Source organism: Hyperoodon ampullatus (genome assembly GCF_949752795.1).
Source record: "Hyperoodon ampullatus genome assembly, chromosome: 4".
Classification (NCBI taxonomy): Eukaryota; Metazoa; Chordata; class Mammalia; order Artiodactyla; family Ziphiidae; genus Hyperoodon; species Hyperoodon ampullatus.
This window is the reverse complement of record NC_136917.1, coordinates 14,539,701-14,552,738: the sequence shown is the minus strand read 5'-3', so window position 1 is coordinate 14,552,738 and position 13,038 is coordinate 14,539,701. Positions and strand designations below refer to the sequence as shown.

Genomic DNA, 13,038 nt, shown 5'->3' with positions numbered 1-13,038 from the left:
CACCTCGCAACTGGGCCAGGCCTTCAGGCCAGGGGCACCCAACTCATCCCCAGAATCCTCATTCCTGATTTCAGGAGCACTGCTGCAGCCCTTGGGGTGGGTAACAGGAGCTGCCTGTCCTACCCCCAGGGGTGGTTTGGGCGCTATATCCCGGAAGCCCCCCTGATCCGTCCCAGGGCCTCTGCGAAAAGAGTCAAGTGTCTCTATAAACTAGGGTCCTTTTAGAGATGAAATTATTTTAGCCTTTTTTGAGATTTCCCAGAGGTGGAAATCCAAGCCTGAGAAGGGATGGCCTGCCCAGCTTCAGAGGAAACAGTAAAAGGTTGGACAGGTGGGGCCTGAGCCAGCCAGAGATGCGGGGCAGCAGTTTGCATATTGCAGTCCAGAGGGAGGACTTCTTGAATGAGAAAAGACCATATATTCTGAGCCCCAGATTAAGATGTTTGGGACAAGGCAATAGAACATGAAAAACATGCACTCTGGGGCTGGGGTGGAGCTGGGTTCAAACCCTTCCTTTGCTGTTTGGTAGCTGTATGATCTTGGCCATGTTTCTTGACCTCACAAAGCCTCAGTTTGTTTCTCTCTTAAATGGAGCTGCAAATAGAACCTGTCTCGTGTGCATTTTGCATGAAAAATGATGTGATATATATCAGGCGTAGAGCCCAGGATGTGGCAGACACTGCTGATGAGGAGGAGGGTGATTGTTGAATGCCTGGGTACCAGAGGACGGATATTGACAGGGAGGCTTGGGCAGGAGGCCCAGCATCTATCCTCCTCCACACAGTGTTTTTGCTCTCACCTTGGGACAATCTCGCCAGTTGGGGGCAATGCCGGGGGAGGAGGGAAGGCTTTGCCACTCTTCTGGAGCATGTGCCCAGCAGTCGGCCATAGGCACTGGAGCCCATAGGGCTCTAGGAGCCCACACGGGCTCAAGGCCTGCAGAAAGGGTGAATGTGCACAGGCCCCACCCCCCCGGGGCCACCACCTCTGATCTTGACTTTCATGGGTTGGAGGACTGTGCGAAGAAACAGGCCGAGGAGGATGAATAACCAGAGGCCAAGGAGGCAGGTGGGGTCTGGACTGGCTGCTGCTGCATCACAGGGCAGGGCAGCTCAAGCTCTGGAGCGAAACTTCCGGGTCTCAGTCCTGACCCTACTCCTTGGTAAGGTAATACCTCAGAGAGCAATCAACTGTCCTGGGCCTCAGTTTCCTCATCTGTAAAATGGGGAAGGGCAACTCCCTCCCAGTGCTGCTCTGAGGACTAAGTGCCGGGTACGTACGTAGCACGTGCTCCGTGAATGTGAGCGCTTGTCAGGGGCTGGGAGCCTGAGGGCAATGGGAGAGGCCTCTGGGGAGAGGGCCACCAGCTGGGGCTACGCGTCCCTGAGCTTGTGCACTTACCTGCCTTCCCTTGATTCCCCTTTTGTAGGCTTGGCTGCTCGGGCTCTGTTCCTTAGTACACATGAAACACAATAGCTCCTGAGTTTCAAGGTTTCTGGAAGCCTGACAGGGTGAGGATTGGGGGGATCTGGGACTAGTTGGCTTCTAGCCTAAACTATCTGTGCCACAGTTTCCTTATCTGTAAAATGGTGACAAGAGATCCGTTCTCTGCGAGTGGCAATGAGCTGTCATGTGGGTCTCCCGTTCTGCCAGGGTAGCCGTGCTCACCGGCGCTGTCTCAGTGTACTCTGGGGGCTTGCCATGGGGCTGGCTTCTCTGTCCCCAAGTGCGGGCTTCTAGGAGTCTGGCCCAGGCTTTAACCAGGCTGGAGCTGATCCTGGTCCCCTCTCTGCTGCTCTGGTTTCTGGGTGATTTTGAGGCTGGAGAAACATAGGCCAACACTGCCCTCTGGTGGCCAACTCTTTAAAGGCAGGGAGCAGAGAGCAGAGACTGGGTGACATCTCTGGTCAATGGCCCAGGGTTTCTGAGCCCCTTTAATAAAGAGAAGGGTTCCCAGGACCAGCAGCAGCTTCGAGGAAACATGCCCCCTGGAGAAAAACACCTTAACGCCACTGTGATGGAAATAGTGGGAACTGGGTTGGCAATGGGGCAAAATGCCTTAGAAGGCAGCCAAGGGGGACAGGTGGACTGGTCTGGATTCAAATTGGGCTCCTCCAGTTATATTTTCTGAGTGCCCTGCTGTTGTTTAATCTCTGAACCTCTGTTTGCTCATGTGGAAAATGAGGTTAACCAGGGTCATCTCCCTCAAAGGACTGTTGCAAGAACTGAACGAGACAATACAGGAAATGCCTCTGAAGCGAGGCTTGGCAATAGCTCGTTCCTTCACTTATTCAGAAAATGCTAATCGAGTCTCTCCACGGCAGTAGTCTGGGCGTGTGTGTGCAGGCCACTGTCAGAGTCACACAGTGTTGAGGCTCACACCCCTTCTCATTTTGCCATCTTTGTGCAGTGCCTGTAGTTTTGATTTACTTACAATTTTTTAGTCGGTTCTCACATTTCTTTTCCTTTGTTGTTATTTTTTTTTTTACTTAATGAATTTATTTTAAAGATAAATTCCATACGATTTCTGGGAATGGATCATCAGTACCAGCATCATTTGCCATAAATAAAATAGGGAGAATGAGCATTTATTTAGAGTTTACACCATGCTGGGCACAGCCTGAATCCTTACCTTGTTATCTCATCCAGTCCTCACAGCAATTATAGGAGGTACTATAATTATCACCATTTTATAGATGAGGAAACTGAGGCAGCACTGGCCTGAGCTTGCTCACTCTGTGCTAGGATGTGAGATCAGCCAAGTGTTAGAGAGGTGATGAAACACACCAGCCAAGGACTTTCTCCTTGGAGAAGGCAAAAGCACTGAAGAGAATTGAAAAGGGAGCGATTTTTCTCATCATGTGTGTGACAGACAGAATAATGACCCCTCCCCAAGAAGTCCACTTCCAAATCCCCAGAATCTGTGAATTTGTCATCTTCCAAGGTAAAAGGGACTTTGCAGAAGTGATTAAGTAAAGATCAGATAGAGTGATTATCCTGCATAATCCAGGTGGGCCCAGTGTAATCAGAATTGTCCTTCTAAGAGGGAGACAGGGGAGATTTAATAACAGAGGGGGAGACATAACAATGGAAGCAGAGATTGGAGCCATGTAGCCACAAGCCAGGGAATGCTGAATGCCTTGCCACCTTTAGAAGTTGGAAGAGGCAAGGAAACAGTCCAGTGGAATCTCCAGAAGGAACCAGCCATGCTGTCATCTTGATTTTCACCCGTAAGACTAATTTAGGACTTCTGACCTCAAGGACAGTAGTAGGTAAGTTTGTGTTGTTTTAAGCCACTAAGCTTGTGATAATTTGTGACACTAGCAATAGGAAGCTAATGTAATTGGATTCCATGTTATGTGAAGCTGTGACCACGTCCACTGAAGATCCCTGCTATACCACCAGTGGCCTTTGTGCTGCACCTAGAGAAACAGTCTGCTCAACAAGTAGTTCCCCTCCCTTTCTGTCCCTCCCCTCCCTCCCCCTTCCTCCATCTCTGAGTAAAGAACACTGGTTAGAGGCAGTCGCTCTAGCTGGGCTTGGTCACTTATTCCTTTTTTCACTCTGGGACTTGGTGGGCTGTGTTGGCCCCTCTGGGCCTCAGTTTCCTCATCTAGCAAATGGGAAGCAAAGCTGTGTGGATTTCAAGGTCCTGCCCAACAGGTCTCATATATAGGACCCACCTACAGAACTGATCAAAACCACTCTCCCGGGCTTGTGCCCCAGAGATTCTGACTTGTGAGGCCCAGGTGGGGCTGGGCATAGTGCTTTTAGGGAGCCCCAGTGCACACCCAGCTTAGAGAGCAAGTGATCTGGGGATCCAGGCTGTGTCCCCAATGTTATCCCTTGGAAACATGCTGCTCAACAGCCTGCTCCTTGGACCCCAAAGCATAAAGTCCCTGGTCTGCCATCTCCAAGCTGTGTTACCCAGGACAAGTGCCTGTACCTCCCTGGACCTGTTTCCTCACTGTAAATTGGAACTAATAATAGTCTGTGCTTCAGAGGGTGGTTGTGAGGATTCAACAGTTACTAAAGTGCAAATTGCCAAGAGCAGTGGCTGGCATACAGTAGGCACTTATGTGTGTTGCCCACCGTGGCATTCAAGATCCTGCACACACCTGTCTGACCTCTCCCATCCCACGCACCCCACCCCCTTTCTGAGGACCTGCCTCCGGCTGTGGCCACGTGAGCTTCTCACAATTGCTCAGCATGTGCCTGCCTTTCCTCCTCTCTACCTGGACGGCTCCGACTCACCTTCCCTTCCTGCCGGGGAGGCCTTCCTCCCCCGCTGGGTCCCTCCGTACCTGGCACACTTTGCTTCACTGTAGGACCCGCAGCACCTTGAGGGCAGGGATGGTGCTTTCTCCAGGGCTTTGGACAATTCTCATCACATTCGTGAGGGAGGAGAACGGGCTGTGAGCTCTCCTCTTTACTGTGGTTTGTACTGTAGAAATTGGGGCCACAGTGGTGACTACCCCATGTGTCCCTGTAAATCAGAAATGAGTTGATGCTTCTATGCCTGGCCCAGGTATCACCTGCTCTCACCTCTGTGTCTCACGGTCAGGGTCACTATGATTACCCAGGGTCCAGCTGGGTGGATCTTCATGTGACCTGCCCTAACGGCAAATCCTAAGATTCCTGGAAACCACACCTACTCATTTGTAAATGTGGTCATTTAACGCTAAAATTCAGGCAGCCACTGTTTATGAGAACCTAGTATTATCCCAAGTGTTCATTGATTTAAACGTTTAACACAAAATATGTTATTTGTGTTTAATTTTAAACTCCTTTTAAGATCTGTGTGAATTCTGGGAGTCCGCCATTGGGACATACTTTTCATAAAATCTACTTCCTTTCCCCCCAGTTTTATAAACAGTCAAAAATAACTGCATCCAACTCTCTTAAGAATTTTCTCATTGGAGTCATTAAGAGTTAAATCTAAGAAAAACAATATGGTCAATTGTGCTTATTATTATAAGAGTTTGGGTTAGTAGCCCTGATTGTTGTAAGGGTTATTTATTATAAACCTCTCAGTAAATAGAAGACATTAATATTTTATAAATAGCTATGGAAGTCTTTTGCATGGTACTTGCACTGCGGGTTTGGTGAATATCAGCTCTTGCCTTATCTGTGCTCTGTCCTGACTCCTTTTGGGCAGGAGAAACCCACCCTAACCTCGCTGCCCTACCCCCTTCACAGGGGACAATTCCTTTACCCCCAACGCCTCTGTTCTTCACCTGACCCACTCTTTCTTCCAGAGTCCACCTCTGGCAAAATCCTATGAAGAGAAAAGTTAGCTTTGGGGCTGGTCCTTGCCTCTCCTGATACCCTCGTTATCACACCCTGAAAGGTCTCTCATTCTGGGCCTCACCATTCCAAAGATCTTCCTCTAAGCAGTATTTAAACTTCACCCACGGGACTTCCCTGGCAGTCCAGAGGTTAAGACTTTGCCTTCCAATGCAGGGGGTGCGGGTTCGATCCCTGGTCGGGGAGCTAAGATTCCACATGCCTTGTGGCCAAAAAAAAAAAAAAAAAAAGAAAACCCGAAACATAAAACAGAAGCAATATTGTAACAAATTCAATAAAAAGACTTTAAAAATGGTCCACATGAAAAAAAACTTTAAAATAAATAAAGAAACAAATAAATAAATGTCACCCACCGCTCACAGCGCCAGCCGTGAAGCCATGAAGATGCCCTGGTGGGTCCAGCCCCTCTGCCCCCTGGGGACACTCCTTTGTGCACGTGCACTTCCTTGCCCTTTGGAAAGTGAACTCAGCCAGATTCCGAGCCTCTGGGCGCTGTCGCCTCACCTTAGAGCATCCATGATGCAGCCAAAGCCCCAACTACCACCGAAACAGAACTCACTGGACTGTTGAGGAGAGTGGAAGCTGGACCGGGCAACAGGGCTGGTGCTTGGTGAGGGGGCGTGGTGGCTACAGGAAGAGACTGGGGCGGACAAAGGCGATAGACAGCCCGTGCGTGAAGGCGTGCAAGAGGCAGCACAGAGTTAAAGCCAAGTTTCCTGTCCAGCTCCTGCCAGTTTGATCCCAGCCTTTCCACGTATCACGTGTCTGATCTTAGCTCACGTTGTGCCTCTGTGCCTCGGTGTCTTCATCTGGGAAATAATGTAAAGTACGAAACTGTTAACCCAAATTAAAACGAATATTTAAACGAACTGAAGTCGCAGAGATTTGTGGGGGTGGCGTGAACAAGTGGGGCGGATTTGCACTGGGACGGGCTGGAGCCAGGCTTCTTAACATCACTGGAGGCCCTGGGCCTGCCTGTCCTCCCGACCATCCCCAGGAGCAACCAGTCCAGTCCTGGGCCTTAGGGATTCAGCTGATGGAATTATGCAATGAGGCTTGCTTGAGCCATGGAATCGTTTTTATTGTCAGTAAGAAATAGCAACACTTTGGAGATGATCAGCTAGAAAAAAGATGGGTTGGTTGTATTAAAAAATGTAAAGTACAAAACTGTTAACCAAAAATAAAATAAAAGAATATTTAAAACCTTTTCTGGGGGCTTCCCTGGTGGCACAGTGGTTGGGAGTCCGCCTGCTGATGCAGGGGACACAGGTTCGTGCCCCGGTACGGGAAGATCCCACATGCCGCGGAGCGGCTGGGCCCGTGAGCCATGGCCACTGAGCCTGCGTGTCCGGAGCCTGTGCTCCGCAATGGGAGAGACCACAACAGTGACAGGCCCGCGTACCGCAAAAAAAAAAAAAAAAAAGCTTTTCTGTTAAGCTTAGAAAATGATACAAAAATATAGCTCCTTATACCTAAGAAACTCGGCTATAAAAAGGTGTGCCCAGGATGCTGGGAGAGCATACTGGGAGAAGGCATTCTTGATGGATCCTCGTGGGGCTAAGAATCCAGATGGGGCATCGTCATCCAGCACCTGGGTCACTGGCCCTGGTGATACTGGGTCTGTCACCACTGACAGTTCTGGGGCTTAGGTCAGCCCATTCCCTCTGTCTGAGTGCAGGCAACCGATGGATGGTCTCCCCACTCTTAGAGGCATCAATGTCCCGCTGTGTGTCTCCTCTTCTGGAAACTCCCATCCTTGTCTCCCCAGGTGCAGCCCTGGCCAGCAGCATCTCACAGGTCGGTGGACACTAGGTCGGAGGTCTGCTTGCCTTCTTCGGCAGGTTTGCCAGCCAGCTGCATGGGAGAAGAGGATAAAGAGACACAACCCAAAATGGGGTTCTCGTGAGCCCAAAGTGGGGCTTCCTGTCCCACCCACAAGGGCCGCTGAGCTGACCCCTCCCTTAACCCAGTGAGCCTGAGCTGCCATGACTTTGATTGATGTGACCAGAAAGGCTGTGCCATGCAGTGGTTAGAACACAGGCTTTGCTGTTTCGTGGACCGTGTGAACTTGGGCAAGTCTCTTACCTAACTCTGTGAGCCTGATAAAATCCTCACAGTGGAAGGTCAAATGGGATCATGTTTGGAAAGGGCTTAGCATGGTGCCTGACTCACTGCACGCTCATGGTGAACTTGCAGTTATTACGGCAGCAGAGTTCTGCTTTAATAGCACCCTGAGGATCAAGGTGGTGAAGGTCAGTGGTACCTTCATCTTGAGCAAAGACTGACAAGTAACAATAGGAGACGGGACTTGAGAAGTCAGGGCTTGGAAACAAAACTTTTAAATAGTAGGATTCTGTAATATAAGTTGAATAGGAAAGTTCTTCCAAAAGAATTAAAAAGCACTTTTAGCTGCCCAGGTGCAGCAAAGGACAGCTATGGTTTCTCAGGTCCCAGGGGCCCTGCACACCCCTCTGGCACATTCCTGCAGCCCAGCTGGGGTCCATACTGCTCAGGGCAGCCACCTGGGGACCAAGAGGAGAACTGCACTCTGGGCATTTCTGGCCACCGTCCCCACCCTAGGGGGCCCTGCCCATACCTCCCTGAGGATGACCACACCGTGCACACGCGCATATACACACATGCCCCCATTTTCTCCTCTCTCCGCCTCCCTCTCTTCCCTTCCTCCTCCCCACACCCCCACTTCCTTGCACTGTCTGGGAGCTCACCATCGTCTTGAAGAACTGATTTACTTTCTTCCGCTTGAGCGTCTTCTTGTCGCCTTCTGACAGAGGGAGGAAGGTCTGGCTGAGGCGGGGGGATGAAGTGGCCTCTTCCGTCACGGGCACGCCGGCCACGGTGAGCGTGAGGGCTGCGGGAGAGCCGAGAGCCGCCGTGAGCGGGGGGCGGAGAGAGGGTGACTTCGGGGGGCAGATGGGAGACGCGCAGGGGACAGAGATAGCCTTCAGGGAGAACAGGCGGGGGGCCAGGCAGGAGGCGGGGGGCCAGGCAGGAGGCGGGAGGCCCGAGTGCTGCCATGCCGGGACTGTCGAGCCTGTCCGTCCACTGCGCTGAGGCCTGCCCATCCCCGCACACAGCCGCCTGCAACGGGACCCGATCGAGGCCTCGTCCAAGGGCTTCTGGGCTGGAAACACGGGTCCACGGTGGGGGAAGGCCCTGGCCACTGGGGCCCTGACTTCCTCAGGGAACAGGGCCTTTTGCCCAGGTCGGGGAGGTCGTGTGGGCTCACTCTTGTCTTCCAACATGGAGAACCCAGAGGTCCCGGGAGGAGAGCATCTCCAACCAAGGTGTCATCTGGTGATTATGGCCCCCAGCTCAGAGTCACACAGACGACTCTGACCCTCGGTTTTGACTTTGGGTACCTGGGGGTAAGAGCACAGACCTCAAGGGCATTGTGAGGCCTCCTGCGAGGACAAGAGTGAAACGGCCGCACGGGGGTGTCCTGCCTGGGGAGGCTGGGCAGTGGTTAGGGGTACAGTTCCAGGGGCCTCCACTACTTAGTGGCTGGGACAGTCAGGAGATTGACATTCTCAGTGCCTCAGTTTCCTCATCCATACAGTGGGGCTGGTCACATGATCTACTTCATAGGTTTGTGCTGAGGCTTAAATGAAACAATGAAGGAGGAACATTTGTCACCAAGCACAGAGTGGCGGACACTAGAGACTTGCCACGTGCCAGATGGAGCCCTCTTGGGCAGGCTACATCCCCAGTTAGAGCCCCAGGTCCCCCTCTGTGAATTAGCAAAGGTCATCTGTAAGCTGCAGACCTCCTCACCGGACAATGAATGAGTGATGGGGGAAATGGAAGTATCTGTGCATCAAACACTCTGCAACTGTAAGATGTGGCAGCAATTTCTGTAAGTTCCGGAAATAGCCCTCCAGGCCCCAGAGGGAAACACAGGCTGAGAGATTTACCAGGGGCAGACTCCCGATCCCTGGGAGGGCCTGGCTAACTGAGAACCCAGGACCACCTGGTGGGACATACCACATTCCCAGTGGATCCTGAGCTCCAGAGTGACAGCAGGCCTCCACCCCAGCCCTGGTAGGGCCACAGAAGTGGGTGGAGAGCTCAGAGGACAGGGGGGCTGTGAGCGGAGCCTCTTACCCCCATGGTGCTTAGCTCACTTTGCTATGTAGATATGGTTCCCACCCTCCTCCACCCCCAGACACCTCTATACCCCCCGTGCTGGTGGTGGCAGGGTGCATACCTGGGATGGTGGGCATGGACTGGCTGGCGAAACTCATCTGAGAGAGGACGGATGCCCTGGGGGCGACAGCCACATGCTCCGAAAGGTTGGTATCACTCATGAACTCGTGCTTCCTGGAAAGCTGGATGAATATATCATGCCCACATGTGCATACAGAGACACACACACACACACACACACACACACACACACACACCACAGAGGCTTAGCATGAGGCAGTTCTAGGCCCTGAAAAGTCAGCGATAAGGGTTTGCCATGGCTTCTATGGACCCAGCCCCAAGTTCATTTATTCTGTTTTGTGTCACTTTATGCCAGAGTGCCATGCATGGTTGCACAGGTTGTATACTATACAACTCTGCTGTGTGTATGTGGGGCGGGGCGGGGGGGCATACATTTAGACTGTGTGAATGATGCCCCCTAGAATTGTGAAGCACAGTCTTGTTTCCAGCCTTCGCCCCCGGCAAGAACAGCCTCTGAGGCCTACTGGGAAGTTTGTGGGGGATTCTTTTGCATCTCAGCTGGGCCCGTGCCCTTTCATCCGGCAGCCCTCCCTTCCCAGGAGGGTAAATCCCCCTCCCGCTTCCAGGCTCCCAGAATGCTTTCAAGAAACCTCTCTTTCAGGGGGAAGCTGGGGTTGAATCCAGGACTGTCTGGTACCAAGTCTCAATATTAAATAGTTATTAGTTTATAAGACAGTAACTCTTAAAGTCAGGGCAGTGAGAATTTCATCTCTGCATCCCCAGCTGGGCTCCCGGTCCACTGGAAGAGCTTAGCAGAGTCTGAGATGTCCGTGGTTAGAATGGCCCTGGGGTGGGGATAGAGGGCCGAGGTGGAAACACCTGGCCCAGCCCTGGGAGGGCGGCTCTCCCGCTCAGTGGTGGACTGGGCAGCCTCTCCCCAGCCTCAGAGTCCTGTGCGATGGTAGAAAGGACACAGTGACAGCCTGGGTCATATCCCACTCTGTCACATCCAGGCTGCAGGGGCGCCAGCAATCACTTCACCTCCCTGCCCCTGAGAGGCCACCTCGGTAACCCCACTTCACTGTGAGGGTGAGGCTTGAGCGGTCCACGTCTCGGAGCCCCAGGCAGTGTGCCGGGCATGCAGTGGAGATCTGCCGATGGTGTCAGAGGAGATCCTGCCTTGGCCACTCACCCGCTTCAGGTCTGCCGTGGCCTTCTCGTCCGCAAACACCACACTGCTTCTCTTGCTCCTCTTCTTGGACCGCCGCAGCTTGACCTCTGGCAGAGTGCTCCCTAGGAAGATCGGCTCCTCTTGTTCCACTTTGGGAGCCTTGGGAGGTGCTAATTCCTGGTCGAAGCTGAATGGCAAGAGGGACAGCAGTAAAAACTACAGTTAGAGCTTCAGTGGAACTGTCTTGCAGGGACCCAGGCTGACGGAGCTGTCACCACGGGGTCGGGGGGTAGATCAGCTCACCTGGCAGAGTTTGGGGAGCCACTTGCTTAATTTGAAAACACTCAAAATACAGGGTAAAATAAAATTGAAGGCGGTGAGCCATAAGACTGGTGATAGGAAGAGAAAACTGGTTAAAAATATGGATCTGGATTCAAATCTATGCCACTTTTTAGCCGAATGACTTTGGGCAAATCACTCAACCTCTCTGAGCCACGATTTCCTTTTCAGTAAACGGGGGTGTTGGCGGCAACCTTGCAGAGTAGCCAAGAGATGAGGTCAAGGACCCCTTAGCACATTCTCCCAGAGAGAGTTCTCCATCACAGATCTGCTATTACATTAGTTGAGTCGAGCTGGGTCGCGCAGATGGCTCCAAGAAAGTGGAAGTGGAGAGGCTCTTCTTGGCCGAGGAGGGGAACCCCGAGAGAGGTATAGGTAGGTACAGGAGGAGGAGCTCTGGGATGGGGAGTTGGTGGGGACGGGAGCCCCGGCAGAGGCAAGAAGATGAGGAGCTCAGGCTGGCTGATGGAAGTGGCTGGACGGGGAGCCTGTGGGCCGTGCGGTGCCCTGCTGGGTCCTCAGGAAAAGCCACCACACCTCTCTGGGCCTCGACTGACCCCCTAACAACGGCACTAAGCCGCACAGGGTAGTTGTGAGGGCTTTAATGAGGTGCCAGGTGGGGAAGGGCTTTCAAACAGAAGGGCCCGGAGATGTAGAAGGAAGGCCAAGGGCAGAAGGGCAAGCAGCGAGGCTTTGCTGAGGGCCGGGCTGGTGCAGGGGTGCAGGGGGCTGCCTGGGGTGGGGACTGACCTCTCGGAAGTGACTCTGCTGGGCGTGCTGCAGTCAGAGTTCGTGGAAGTCATGGAGATGATGGACATCTGTCTGTAGGAGCGCAGCATGGACCGGGGCCGGCCCACTCGCCTGTCCTCGAAGTCGGGCTGTGGGCGGGGAGGAGGGTGTGGTTAGAAGCCAGGTCTGATGTCAAGGCGGGGTGGGGGGCGGATGGGGTGACGTGGCCTCCGCATTACTGCTGCCTTCCTCCTGCCCCTGCGTGGGGCAGAACAAAAACTTCCTGGCTGGCTGAGGTTACGCACAGCTGTTTAATAAAGAATTTGTCAGGCCTTTATTCCTGGTTCCTGGGAGGTGAGGTCTAAATCCTTGCGATTTCTCCACTGGTAGGAGTGTCTTTATTTTTCATGGTGGCCCCTTTACACTGATGGGAAGACTCAGGATGGGGGCTGGCCAGAAAGACCAACCTTGTGATTACAGGGCTGGGACTCTGGGCCAGATAATATCAGCTCAGCCTCTGGGGAGGAAGGGGGGCTGGAGATTGATGTCAGCCACGGGGCCAACGATTCATTCAATCATGCCTATAAACCCCAATTAAAACTCCAGACGCTTAGGCTAAGGTGAGCTTTCCTGGCTGGTAATCACACATGGATGTGCCAGTAGGATAGATACGGTAACTTGTCCTGAGGACACAGAAGCTGTGTGTTTGGGACCCTCCCAGACCTCACCCTATGCTTCTCTTCATTTGGCTGGTCCTGATTGGTTTTCTTGATAATAAAACTGTAAGTACAGTCATCCTTCAGGATCTAGGACCTCCGAGGATACCAAAATCCAGCGATGCTCAAGTCCCTTACATAAAATGGCTTGTATCTGTATGCAGCCTATACATATCCTCCAGTATAATTTAAATCCTCTCTAGATTACTTATAATACCTAATACAATGTAAATGCTATGTAAATAGTTGTAACTATAATGTAAATGTGAGGTAAATAGTTGCCAACACAGCAAATTCAAGTTTTGCTTTTTGGAACTTTCTCGATTTTTTTCCCCAAGTATTTCTGATCCTCCATTGGTTGAATCTGTGAATAGGGAACTCATGGATCTGGAGGGAGGGCCGACTCCTTGACTTCTGTGAAATTATCAGACCTGAACGGGTGGTGGGAATCTCCAAATTTGTAACCAGTTGGTCAGAGGTGCAGGTGGCCTGGGAACCCTGGTGTCTGAAGTGAGGAGAGTCTTGTGGAGGACTTTGCCCTTAACCTATGCAATGTCACCTAACTCTGGGTGAGAACTGCATTGGGGTGTC

The 13,038-nt window shown here is 52.2% G+C and overlaps 1 protein-coding gene across 1 annotated transcript in view; it reads right to left on the bottom strand.

Annotated features, from left to right (window-relative positions):
* Nucleotides 1–7,098: 7,098 nt before the first annotated feature.
* The window catches only part of DOCK2 (dedicator of cytokinesis 2), a gene marked incomplete at both ends in the record, with an annotated part of 408,698 nt that continues 402,758 nt past the window's right edge, over nucleotides 7,099–13,038 (bottom strand). The window contains 5 exons of the mRNA XM_079702106.1: nucleotides 7,099–7,161; nucleotides 8,034–8,176; nucleotides 9,533–9,653; nucleotides 10,685–10,850; nucleotides 11,753–11,880. Of these exons, the coding sequence (XP_079558232.1) occupies nucleotides 7,099–7,161; nucleotides 8,034–8,176; nucleotides 9,533–9,653; nucleotides 10,685–10,850; nucleotides 11,753–11,880 (621 nt within the window). The remainder of the gene's footprint in view (nucleotides 7,162–8,033; nucleotides 8,177–9,532; nucleotides 9,654–10,684; nucleotides 10,851–11,752; nucleotides 11,881–13,038) is intronic.